This window comes from Charadrius vociferus, unplaced genomic scaffold (assembly GCF_000708025.1).
Source record: "Charadrius vociferus isolate BGI_N301 unplaced genomic scaffold, ASM70802v2 scaffold90, whole genome shotgun sequence".
NCBI lineage: Eukaryota > Metazoa > Chordata > Aves > Charadriiformes > Charadriidae > Charadrius > Charadrius vociferus.
Genome location: NW_009647222.1, coordinates 42156 through 55389, shown reverse-complemented (window position 1 = coordinate 55389; position 13234 = coordinate 42156). Strand labels below are relative to the sequence as shown.

Sequence of the window (13234 nt, the reverse complement as noted above, 5' to 3'; positions counted from 1 at the left end):
CGTGTTGGCTCCCCGCCACCCGCTGCCGGCTCCTCTTGCACGCTGCCTCCCACGGATTCCCATGCCTGGTGCTGGCGCCTGCCTCTCCCAGCTGGGCTCAGCTCCCTGCTCGGCAGGCAGGCGTCCCCAGCTGGGTGTCCCCTGCGCCAGCATCCCTGGCTGTGCCTCGCTGCTTCCCTGCCCTCAGAGAGCAGCTGCTGGAGCCTGGCTCTGCCAGGTGCAAGCTGGGCTGCAGCTCTCCGGAGTGGCTTTGCTCGCTGGCTCCATGTGTGCTTTCCCACTAATATTGGGAGAAGAAGACTCGGACTGACAGCTCGGCCCTCCAGCTAGTGCAGAAACCGGTGCTGTCCCAAACACGGCCAGCTGCTTCTGAGCAAATGGAATGTCCCCTCTCTGTCCGCAGCCGGCACCTTCTGCAAGAGTTTGTCTGTCTCAGGAATGACAGCATGCTCCAGCACATGCATGAGGAACCTGGAAAATGAGCTTTGTCCCAAGTCCTAGAAGTCAGGATGACCTGAACACGTACAACCTTCAAATCACACAGCGAGGGTCTCTTATTCTATTTGCTTTTCTAATAACAGGGTGATATCTCTAGTGAATGGCTACACTACCTCATTTCTAGTGATGAGGTGATTTCCATAGGGTCCATAGAGAAGAATAATGTTTTCACCAGGAACTTTAAGAGTAAAACCTTGAACAAGGGTGGGGAGATGTATAGGGCTGTTACAAGAGCAAATACAGTCTTAGCCACAGTTTCCTTAAAAGACTGGAATAGCTACGAACAAAGTAGTGGGCAATGCCAAACATTCCTGTGCCCTTTTCCCTTAAGGTGAAGAACTAGGAACTGCTGCAGGTAAGACAGAAAACATCAATGAGAACAAGTTACCGATGTCAGTGTCCAAGCTTTTGGGTTTGTTGTCAGATTGGGCTTAGCAGTGCCTAAATATCTAACAGCAAAGTGAGACTGGCATCACACAGGTAGTGATGCTGGTATATAGATATATATGATACATATATATCCATAGTGATAGGAACAGATAAGGGGAAGGCAGACGTGATCTCAATGGGAGATGCACTGAACACACTGACTCCAGCTGCAAACTGTCACCTCTGAGCAAGTCTGCTCATCATCACGTGGGTGGTGCAGGCCACGAAACCACAGCTGAAGGCATTTACTTCTCAGTAAAAGGGGGACCCATCTGATAACATTGCTTCTTCTTTCAGGGGCCTTCCTCATCCCGTATTTCCTGACTCTGGTGTTTGCTGGGATTCCGTTTTTCCTCTTGGAACCCGCTCTGGGCCAGTATACCTCTGTCGGTGGTCTGGGAGTCTGGAAATTGGCACCCATGTTTAAAGGTACTGTACTGTAAGTTGGTGAAGGCAATGGCACGTAACTACAGGCAAAACCCCTTTAATGGTTTGGGAAGCAAATCAGCAAATCTGTGGGGACTGGGATGTGGTGGGAGGTTGAGAGGAATTTTTTCCCTCTGTCTTTGTCAAGCTCTCCTTGACCCTGATGTCTGCAGTCCCTAACATCACTGTGCTCTGTTCAGGCCATCTGGCATGGTGACAATGCACTTTATGAGCAGCAGGGACTGTGATGGAGGGGCTCTGCTTGCAGAAGACCTGCCCCAGCCTCCCTGTGTGGACTCACTTTAATTGCATGGGAAAGCTGTCGATAGGGGATGTGAACCTGTCGCCGTGTCTGGAGCAGCAGCGTTCTGGAATCCAGTGGTGCTTCAGAAATGCCTTGCATGTAGGAAAGAGCGATTCTGCCAGGGAAGTGACCAGATCCTGTTTTTATGGAGCTCTGTCCCTCAAGCACCTGTAGCGTACTGAAAGGGAGCACTGCTCACCCAGTGGAAATGGGCGGGTGAGAGATGTGAGGGAACAAGTCTTCTTTCTGACCAGTTCAGTGTAGGTGTATCAGGTGCTGCATTGATGAGCTGGATTGCTTTTTCTGGCTCTGCCACAAAACTTGTTTTGATGTCCATGAGCCCAGCTGGGCACCAGAGACCTGGATTGATGCTGCTCTCTGCCTTCATTTGCAGGAGTGGGGCTGGCTGCTGTGGTTCTCTCCTTCTGGCTGAACATCTATTACATTGTCATCATCGCCTGGGCTCTCTACTATCTCTTCAACTCTTTCACTGCGGTGAGTCACAGACATGTCTACGGCATGGCATTGGCTGTGTTCTGGGTCCTTACTCCCTGCTTTCATGGGGAGGAGTTGTTTACGCCACAAACCATGCACTAACCACTTGCAGTTTGTGCAAAGAGCGTTTGTCAGCACCCTGCTGGACCCTTCCCAAAGGGGTTCATCAGCCCTGAAGGCAGTCATGTAGTGCTGATGAGTACTGATGCTTATCCTCTGGAGAGGGTTGTCCTCTGGAGGGGATGGTCCCATTCCCTCTCTGGCAACTGTTCCCCATTGACATCAGTCTTTAAAACCTACCCTATGTCTCTGTCATATTTCTAGAGTTTTGTGAATCTAAGAGCTGCACATTTCCACAACTGGTTTTGTCACAACATGTTCTTATTACCCAGGACTCAGTCCTGACCTTAATTAGTCCTCATTTACGCTTCCCTTGATAAATGAAATCCCGAGGATCTTTTCTGATGGGAAAATGATCCAGAACGCATTTAGATATCTGCTTGTGACTGTCCCTTAACATGTACTTTGGTGTTGTGGTTTATCAGAGAATCACAGAATGGTTGGGGTTGGAAGGGACCTCTGGAGATCATCTAGTCCAACCCCCCTGCCAGAGCAGGGCCACCTACAGCAGGTTGTACAGGACGGCATCCAGGCGGGTATTGAATGTCTCCAGAGTGGGAGACTCTACCTCTCTGGGCAGCCTGTGCCAGTGCTCTGCCACCCTCAAAGTAAAGAAGTCCCTCCTCGTGTTTAGATGGAACTTCCTATGCTTTAGTTTGTGCCCCTTATGTCTTGTTCTATCACTGGGCACCACTGAAAAAAGACTGTTCCCGTCCACCTGGCACCCTCCATTTAAGTATTTATAAGCTTTGATAAGATCCCTCCTCAGTCTTCTCTTCTCCAGAATGAAAAGACCCAAGTCCCTCAGCCTTTCCTCATAAGAAAGATGCTCCCATGCCCTGATCATCTTTGTAGCCCTTTACTGGACCCTCTCCAGCAATTCCGTGTCCTTGAACCGGGGAGCCCAGTTCCTCTCCCATAGCAGGGTCTCCTACCATACAAAGTTAGAATCACACCTCACATTAACTTCTTAGTAGCTGAATGATTTATTTCAGCCCAGCAGCTGGGAAGAGCTCCCTTAACTATCTAAGCAACCTGCAGCCTTATAGACATCAACTCCATGTTTCAAATGGAGTCTTTTTTCATTTAGGTATAACCCTGAAATGCTGTTGTGAACGTTGTACATCCAGTTTCACGTTTTGTTTGATTTCAAGTATCTATCAAGACTTTAGCTAAAATGCTCTGTTTGGCATTCCCAGCTGTGCTTCTACTGCCAATACCCACTGTAGGCTCCTGGGTGCAGAACAAAATTGTCGTGGATGATTAGCTGCACCCTCGGGGGATTCTCAAACGAACAGAAGTCTACCCAAAAGGAACCCATCCCCGTTCCAACCTGGGCAGGATGCATCTTAGGATGAGGCTTTGGTACAGTCAGGTGTCGCAGACCTGACCGACGAGAATGCTTGTATTTACACAGACAGCTCCAGGTGTTCAGCTCAAGGCCCTTTCTTTTACCAGAGATACTTAACAGATTCCCCAAAGGAGACAAGGTGCAAATCAAAAAGCTAGGCTGATGCCTGTCCTCTGTTCCTCCTAAATTTGGCTAGGAGTGTTTTGAACCTGAGGAGGAACCCAGCTTGCCTTCTGCAGTTTCTGTCCTCTGAAATTCAGAGGAAATGGAGCAGCAACAAACCATCCCCCTGCCTGCCCCTCCTTATAAGAGTTGCCGCAGCGTCTCTGATGTGCAAACCGCTTGGTTGAAGGACTGCTGTGAGGTGCTGCTTGAGCTGTTGCATTTGCTTCAGTGCAATTAGTGAGTCCACAATGAAATCACTGCGTGGGGGCAAACAGCTTGGGTGGCCACCAGGGTGGCCCCACCTGCCCCTCCACATAGCCCTTCTTCTGCCAAACCAGTGTGCACCTTAGGAGGTATCATCTGCTGGAGTGAACTGATTTAGATGGAGGGTGAAGGCAGCGCTTAAAGGCACTGATGCCAAAAAGCACTTAAAACACAGATAATATTTCTAAAGGGGTCTGTGTTTGTGGATGAATAGGAATGGGTTCAAACGTCTTCTTAAAGCTTTGTTGAGCTGGAGACTGAGGTCTTATCTCAGAGAGAAATCATCCAGAATTGCCGTTCTGCATTTATCTACATGCACTGCACTCGGGAAATGAGATTACTGCACATGGAGATGCATCTGAGCTGCTTTTGTTGGGCTGCCTCGGCCGTGGCGCTACGGGGCATGGGCGAGTTGTCCTGCATGCTGGCAGAGTCCCTGACGCTGTGGTTTCATCGCTTGCAGTGCCAGACCTGATTGTATTAAATCTGTAGCGGTGTGCTACTGTCACACGGCTACCTACGGCGTAAATGCCTCCCAGGAATCCCTTTGTCTTGCTTATAATCAGGGCAGGGGACAGCATGAAATAGCTACTACGCTTTAAATTTACTCCTGTGTTTATGTTATAGTATTTTATTTGTGTAGACAAACTGTTAGCCCTCATTCTCAATGCCACATGGCTTTTTAACCATGGAAGCTGGGTATTCATGAGAGATAAGAAATGAATCAGCGTTTATTCTTTTTGCAGTAAATTCCAACCACTTGTTGAATAAAGCTAGCCAAAAGCTGTAATGATTATAGACACAACACACCCCCTATTTTAATTAGTAGCTATTAATTACCAACAGTAAATTGGAAATGGCTTTCTACCTGGGGAATTGCTAACATTTTATTAGAGCTACAGCATTGCCCTAATCACGTCGTGATATTGTTTCCTGGAAAATCCGTGTCCCAATTTATCATTATTTCGGAAAATCCTTTGATGTTTTTGGCTGCAAGGTTCCTGCCCATCCAGAGGAGCCGCCCATCCTCTTTGCAAAAAGAAATGGGGTTTCAGTTTAAAAGAAGACAAATTTTGATTCTTGCCACTGTCCTGCGGAGAGCACACATTAATGATTACCCTGCTGTCCTTGTGCCGGTGCAGAACCTGCCGTGGCAGAGCTGTGGGAACGCCTGGAATACCGACCGCTGCTTCTCCAACTACTCCCTGGAAGACACCACCAACCTCACCAGCGCCGTCACCGAGTTCTGGGAGTACGTCCACAGCCTGCCTACACCAGGTTTCTCCCCCTCACCGCGGCCATCGTGCCTGCTTGCCGGGGCTGTGGCTGTGCCCGCTGGCACCTTTCCTTGGACAACCTTGGCAGGAGGGGGTCAGAGCCAGCCGTCGGCCAGGGTGGGCACGCGCATGGGGTGTGCTGTGCAGGCCCAGACCAGATGGATAGAGGGGTTAATAGCTTCTCCACCTTTCTTCTCCTTCTTTTATCCCATCACAGTGAACCTCAGGTCCCTTTAGGGATTTGTGGGCTCTCATGCTTTTCTGCACATGGCTCTTCACCCTCCAGCCACCTCCAGGATCTCCAGTCCCTCTGCCCCCAAGGGTTGGACATCCCTTTAACGCAACTTCTCCCACCCCTAGGAGGAACATGCACCAGATGTCTGGGGGCCTTGGGGAACCCGGTGCTGTGCGCTGGCCCCTGGCTGGCACACTGGCCCTGGCCTGGCTGCTGGTCTACTTCTCCATCTGGAAGGGCGTGGAGTGGACGGGCAAGGTATGGCAGGAGGACCAGGTGTGTTGGTGCCACTTCTCATTGCTGCACTTGGGTCTTGGCTGTCAAAATGACCTCCGGACTCAATTTTGTTTGAGCACCTGTAGCTAAGTTTACAGTGTTTCAAGGCAGAATTGTGGTAGATGCTATCAAATTCCTGGCATTTACCTTTCATGGTTGTAAAAACTGCTACTCTGTTTATGGTAATTTTCATTCTAACCATAGAGAATAACTCTGCCCTGTAAAGTCATGGGTCTGAGCGCTCAGGCTCTCTGAAGAATTTGGGAAGAGGTTTTTGGAGATCACTTACATTTCCCACCTAGGGACAGCCCTTTGAGAGAGCGAGGCCTCTTCTGGGCTCCTGCTTTTGAAAATCGTGGTGTCTTATAATGCTGCTGGTGGAAAGGAACCTCACCACCTCCTTTGAAAATTTTCTTGCTGCCCTTTAGGTATTGATGGGAGACCTCCAGATCAGAAACACATTGTTATCCACTGTGTAGCATTTCAGGCTAGCACAGCGGAAAGGTAATTGCTTAGTTTAGTTAGACAGTGATGCTGAGATACTGAGATGTGTTATTTAGAGCACAGCATGGTGTAGCGGAACAATATTATGAAAGGAATAATCTAGAGGAGAGATCAGAAAGAAGCTCTTCAGGTGCAGGTCACCTAAGCTGTTAACTTCCCCGATGGCTTTCAAACAGGTTTTAGCTACGCAGCCACAGCAAAGCCCTGGTGATTGCTGGTATGGGCCTCATGATGAGGGATGCCACGTACCTGCCAGTCCCTGAAACAATGCTGAAGAGCAAGCGGTGGAGTCAAGATGACTCATATTGCTTGATGCATTGGACTAGAGAAACTCGAGCTTTAGTTCTGTAAAATAAAGACGTGATGACTTTAAGGGATTACTTCTGTGGACTAAATTTATCCCTCTGCAATTCACCTGTCTTTGGGCAATTCATCCAAACTTTAGCCTGCTACATTTGTGATTAGTGCGTCCTTGCGTGTCATTGGCAGGGAGAAACCTCAGACAGCCAGAAACATTACTAGCAAGGGAATGGGAGACAGAAAACCCAAGGAAACGCTGCCAAAACTGGCAGTGTGTGGGGAGCCTGAACCCTCTTGCATGGACACACATGCCACCATAAAGCCCCTGGGCGCTGGCAGGCTGAGGGGTTCTGACCCATGGTGTCTTTTGCAGGTGGTGTATTTCTCAGCCACCTACCCCTACTTCATGCTCTTCATCCTCTTCTTCCGGGGAGTCACGCTGCCAGGAGCCAAGGAGGGGATCCTCTTCTACCTCACGCCCGACTTCAGAAAGCTCTCCGACTCTGAGGTTCGTAGCCTTGTGCAGAAAGCTCTCACTTCCCAGTTGTCTCCACATTAGTCTTCCCCGGGCACTTTCCTTGAATATTTTAAGTATTAAAAATAAAATAAAATGGAGTATTTCCCCATTCAAGCACTCACGACCCTCGCAGGCTGAAACAAAGCCGAAGGGCAGGCCCTTCATGAGTGGAAATCCGCGCAGCAGCTCTGCTGTACTTGAGCAGCGTTATTCATGGGGTGGGGGTTTGAGAAATTACCCCAGTGAAGGAACCTCCCCTTCAGGCTGGGAATGCCTCATCTCACTGATTATCCCAGGGCTGGTGATTTGATCTCAATCTGATGGTCCCAGAGAAAGGACAATGCGGTGTAGGGAGCTCAGAAGCCGCACAAGCACAACAGTGCACGCAGCGGCAATTTTTGGAAGTGCTTAGATGAGGACTGGTGGCCAGTAATGTTGCCCTGATCAGTAGAAGCACAGAGGGGACCCAGGAGAAGCATGGAGGCTTGCAAGGGCAAAGTTTTTCAGGTGACACAGACTCTGCCTTTTGCAGCAGCAATGCTCCTGTGGTTCCAGAGGTCACCAGTCACTTGTGAGCAGGGACAACTGGACACATATAATTTCCGAAGGGATCCCAATGATCCGTCTTGCAGGAAACTCACTGTAACTGTAATGCCAGCTGCATTGGCTCTAACACTGGAAACAGGGCTCTCAAGATCAGAAGAGCTGTTTAAATACTATGCAATTAAGAAATGAACAGTCTGCCCCCCTTTTCATGCACCTTCTAGCGTTTAAGCCCTTAAGGCACCGGGACCAGCTTTGCAAGCTGTCCTCTGCAGTTGTTTGCACGAGAAACTCCATGTTGGAAAACCAAAGACATGCTAGAGAAGAGGAACAGAGGGAGTGAGCGCAGGACGTGGGACTCCAAGAGGAGCAGCACCCCTCGGGGTGGGGGGGGTGGGGGGGGAGGCTGTGGAAAAGTGGGCATACACTCACAAATTCAGATGATGTGCGAGACCCTTCTGACCTGCACCGAGGGTTGAGGGACATGGTTCAGAAGACAGGACGCACGAACCTTCCCTCATCCCCATTCATCCCTGGAAGCAGCCTCGAACCATGGGTTTCGGAGGGTTGGGGATGTGTGCCTGGTGGTTGGCCAGGATGCACTTGCCACATAGGAAGGATGCTGACCGCCTGCTCCTTCTCCTCCTCTTCAGGGAGCCATTGCTCTCTAGCAGGCTCTGTCCTGATACTGCAAGCATGAGAGGCATATGCCACATCCCTGACTCAGTGCCCTATGTTAAAGGCCCCTGGCAGCCCTCTTCCCGTGGGGTGAGGTGCAGGGTCCCTGTTGGCCCCACAGAGCTGCAGGACATGAGGTGGCTCTGGGAGGCAGCGTGCTCTGGCCGCGTCAGTGTGACACAAAGGCACAGCACCACCACCCTGCAGGCAAAACGGGGCTGTACCATCCGTCTCCATTGCTCTTCTCTCAGCCTGCCCCACCATCTCTGAGCCCTTCCTCTCCCTGGAGAGAGATGTTCAGAAAGGCACAGAAAAAAGTGTGTTCTTTGGATGTGTTCAGCCCAGTTGGCAGTAACACAGCCACAGGTTTCAAGGTGGCTTCTCTGACATTTCCAGCCACTGCCCCAAACATTTCCTTGGAGCTTGGGTCAGCAGCCAGCAACCCAGGCACCCATGGCCACAGTGACAGGGTACCTGCAGGTCCTGACCACCCCAGTGGGCTGGGTGGCCAAGTCCATAGACCCAGGGTCTGCATCCAGCCCCCCTCACTAGCCCTGCTAGCTGCTGCAGGAGATGCATCTGCAACATGGAGTCTCTACTGCTGCACTCCTCTCCTGGCTCCTTCTCTGCAGGTCTGGATGGACGCAGCCACGCAGATCTTCTTCTCTTATGGCCTGGGGCTGGGCTCCCTCATCGCTCTGGGGAGCTACAACACTTTCCACAACAACGTCTACAGGTCTGTTGGGGTTTTTCCAGCCTCCAGTGTGGCGAGGAATGCCCATGGGTGAGGGAGGGGGTCACAGTGAGTCTGGGGTGCCTGATCTCCAACGTCCCCTTGCTGCCGAGGGGGCACGCTGCGATCGTCGTCATGGGTCTCCCCACCTGCAGGACACTTAACACGTCCCCCATGCTACCTCTCCACGGCATAGGAGCTGCCCTTGGCAGGGCTGGGGGTTTTGCTTACCCCACCCGTCACTCCTGGCCTCTTGGCAAGGACCTGCAGGTGGTTTCTTTTCTATCTTTCTCTCTTCCAGAGACTCCATTATTGTCTGCTGTATAAACTCCACCACAAGCGTGTTTGCCGGATTTGTTATTTTCTCTATTGTTGGCTTCATGTCGCACATCACAAAGAAGTCAATCTCAGAGCTGGCCTCCTCAGGTAAGCAAAAACCCAGGTCCGAATGCACCAGCAACCTTTGAGAGCAAGTTGTCAGTGAGCATGGGATGCTCCCAGGATTTTCCTAACCGGGACACAAGTGTGCAACCCTTTTTGCACACCCTTCCACCAAGATGGGTCTCAGGCACCTGTGGCTGATGTTCGTCACACTCTGGCTGCAAGAGGCATCTCTGCCTGCTTTTAATGTTCACCTTCTTTTTGTGCTGAAGTTTTATGTGCTTTTGCTGCAGTGAAATATTTAGGCCATTCTGAAACCTGCCTGTGAAGAACAGATACTGCCTATGCCTTCAGCAGACGTGATTAAAATTTGGAGTCCCCTTTCCATGTGAAATTTTGAAGTTGTAGTCTCAGAATAATTTTTTAACCAAGATGGGACTATGTCTTTTAGCACAAAGACATATTTTGAAATTGCTGTCTTTGCAGAGAAAGCTTTTATCTCAAGAAATAGCATTTTGTGATGGGGAAAAAAAAAAGACATCAGGAAAGTTATAACCAGCTTTGAATATCAGTTTATTTTTTTAGCAAAGTGTTCTAGCTCCAGTTGGTAGCAGTAATTTGATGACTTTCTTGCTTGCAATAAGAGAAAAGGCAACACATTTCTCCAGTCATTCCTGCCTCCCTGTCCTACCCCTGTGCACCCCACCGGGGTGGTGCATCATGGGCAAAAGCTCAGGTGTTTCTAACTCCTGTATTAAATACCTGCAATTCTTGACTGTGATCATTGTCTCTCTGTTCAACTGTGACCCTTAGCTCTGACCTCCCGTCAAAGGCTTTATAAACATGGGCTCATCCTTCTTTTCATTACCACAGGCCCTGGACTGGCTTTCCTCGCCTACCCACAGGTTGTCACACAGCTGCCCCTGTCCCCGCTCTGGTCGATCCTCTTCTTCTCCATGCTGATGATGTTGGGTCTGGATAGTCAGGTGAGATGCCTCAGGGACAAAGTGGGGTAAGGTATGAAGATATCTGCAGACGTGATGGTGGTGTCCCCTTCTGCACCTTGGGACAATGCTGAGCAGGGTCTTTTCTTACTCTTCATGGTGAGATGGAGCTGCATGAAACAAAAGCTCCCATGTGGTCATCGCTTCTGCGCTCCTCCCTAACGTAGGCATATACTGCAATTGTGGAGGTATCTGCCCACTGCCCAATGCAGCAGTCCTTGTCCGACTGCCAATTAAAAATAAGAGTAATGTCCAGCTTCCAGCAGCCCAGCAGAACCAGTCAGACTTATAAGACAATCACCACTTCCCTGTAGGAGGAGACAATCTTTGGAAAGCTTTTCTCCGTTCAGATCAATTTTTGGCCCTAGTGAAGTGCTGCTGCTGCTGCGTGGGCACAGCACGTCCCCATCTTGCTGGGTGACCCTGGCAGCTGAGCTCACAGGCTCTAAGTAGAGCAAGCAGGAAATTATCCCTGCCAAAATACTTTGGGGCAAGGGAAAAAGGAAAAAGATTTCTTTCAAGTGATAACTGCTTTGTTCTGGTAAGACATGATTCCCTCCGCCCCCAAAATAGGTATGTGAAAGAAAGGAAATCGGTATTAACTTCTTCATTCTGTGCCTGCACGATAATAGTTTGTGGTCATTGCAGCTCTCTGGGTATTTTGTGAGAAGCTCAGTTTGGATGCTTTGGATTTCCTTACTGTGTCACCTTGACCAAACTGCATTTCCTGCGAGACAAGAAAATGTTGTTACTTTGGCTTACTTTCATAGGTTAGGGTAGAAAGTCTCCACCTTTTCTACTCCCAGGAGCTGGGAGGAGCATCTCTGCACAAGGTACCATTCTCCAGCCAGACACAGTGCTCTGGGGCAGTACCCACAGCTTGTGCTGAGGAAAGCAGTGATGTGTCATTTGAATTAGGCCTCTCCCGTGGTGTGAGGATTGTGGTTTGATGCAGTGTTTTGGCATTGTTCTTGATGAAGCACCTTGGCCTGGTTCATAGGTGAGCAGATGTTGGTCCTGGCGGAAGGAAAGAGCCATGCCTTGGGAAAGGCTGATGCCTGGGTACCTTGTCTGCTTTGCCATCAGATAAGTCTTACAAGGTATTTGAGGGGGAAGCAGCTGGATATAGCAAAAGGTCTTTGCCCTGTCCACCTCAGGGCCCTCACAAAGCAAAAAAAAAAATCATGGTCTCTGGGTTTTTACAAGCAGCGATACTTTTTTTGTGATAATTCAACATAAAAGTAGCTACCCAGTGAAGCAGCGAATTGCAGCGTGCCTCCCTTTTGAGTGCATCAAAATCAAAGGCTCCCTCAAAAGCCTGTGCTTGGTCTGTCACATCCTCCCCTGTGCCCATGTGCTCTTTCCTTGCAGTGCAAACCACCGGTACCAAATGGATGTCCTCTTGGGTTACAGGTAGTGTTCATAAACCCAAGTTTAGTTCATAATCAGACTCAGACCTGTTCCTGAAATGTCGCACCTTGTTTCCAGGAAAATCTAATCGACCAAATCTGGTTTTCAATTATGGCACCCTCTCATAAACACATCATAAATCTCACGTCTGCAATACCACTGACATTATTTGGCAAATAATTTCAAATAATGACTAAATGTTCCAAAAGAAGCTACATTTACAGAAAAAAAATTACTCTCCATGGATTATTCACTCAGCGCTGGTAAATAGTTCGATACATGACAATAAGCCCTCTAAGCACTGTGTGGAATTTATTTGCTGCATTTGCTTCTGAAATACCACTTGAAATTCTCCAAGTCCCTTCTGACAGCTAGTCTCGGAGGGCAGGCGGTCCGTGGGGGGCTATCATTGCCTGGAGGAGGAGGGGGAAGGCGGGGGGTGGGGGGAACGAAGCATCAAAAGGAAAACAAGCTTTTAAAAAAGCAGAGATAAATACATGTGAAGAAGCTTTCTGTCTGAATGCTGGAGCCCTGATTCAATGAAAACCACAATTAACAGCATGGCAGCTTATGCGCATAGAACAAATAACACAGGCTGCAACAACGTCTGCAATTGCATATGCATTTTGAAGTGTCCAGTTAAGAAAAAAAAAAAAAAAGATGGTTTTGCTATTTGCTGATTAAATATCGTTTGTGGTATTTGCAGATGGGGAGCAGCCCTTTTTCACGTGGGTCAGCAGCCCGGTCCATGAGGCATGGCTGGGCTATAGGGTGTCTCTTGCCCCCTGCACCTCCAGGGCTGCTGTGCTGGGGCTGCCCCTTGTCACCAGCCGGGCACGGGGCTGTAGGCACAGCGGAGGTGCTCGGAAGCCCAGCTAAGGAAGGAAGGCAGGGCTGAGATCTTTGTTTGCAGTGCAGCGACAAGCCCCAACCCCTTAACGATGGTGGCAGTAGGTCCACCCATGTCCATTAGCTTCCATAACGAGCCTTCCGCAGATGCAGCACAGCTACGTCTGCCTCTTTCTGCCAGGGTGCTCCTCTCGTCTGCAGTTGCTTGAACGGGATGAATGACCTATATTGACAGACACGCGCCTCCCTCCTGTGCCCCCCACTTGCCGCTCGGGTGCCGTAATGTTCCTTCTGCCTCTGATCCATCAGGGCTTTAGCTCTCTTGCGTCTAGACCCTCTTGCATAATATGCTAATGCTTTCTTTTAACCTACCAGTTTCCAGGTCAGGCGTTTTCTGCCCAGGGGAGCTAGCAAGCCTTGTGACTGCAAGCCTGCGTCTGTCCCCTGTGAGGACGCCTCTCACAGGTTTTTCATG

At 49.7% G+C, this 13234-nt stretch overlaps 1 protein-coding gene across 1 annotated transcript in view; it reads left to right on the top strand.

Annotated features, from left to right (window-relative positions):
- Nucleotides 1–13234, top strand: part of LOC104281595 (sodium- and chloride-dependent GABA transporter 1-like) — a 26186-nt gene that overhangs the window by 5097 nt on the left and 7855 nt on the right. Inside the window, exons 2-9 of the mRNA XM_009879619.1 lie at nt 1225–1356; nt 2052–2152; nt 5195–5304; nt 5690–5822; nt 7018–7152; nt 9015–9118; nt 9417–9541; nt 10370–10482. Of these exons, the coding sequence (XP_009877921.1) occupies nt 1225–1356; nt 2052–2152; nt 5195–5304; nt 5690–5822; nt 7018–7152; nt 9015–9118; nt 9417–9541; nt 10370–10482 (953 nt within the window). The remainder of the gene's footprint in view (nt 1–1224; nt 1357–2051; nt 2153–5194; nt 5305–5689; nt 5823–7017; nt 7153–9014; nt 9119–9416; nt 9542–10369; nt 10483–13234) is intronic.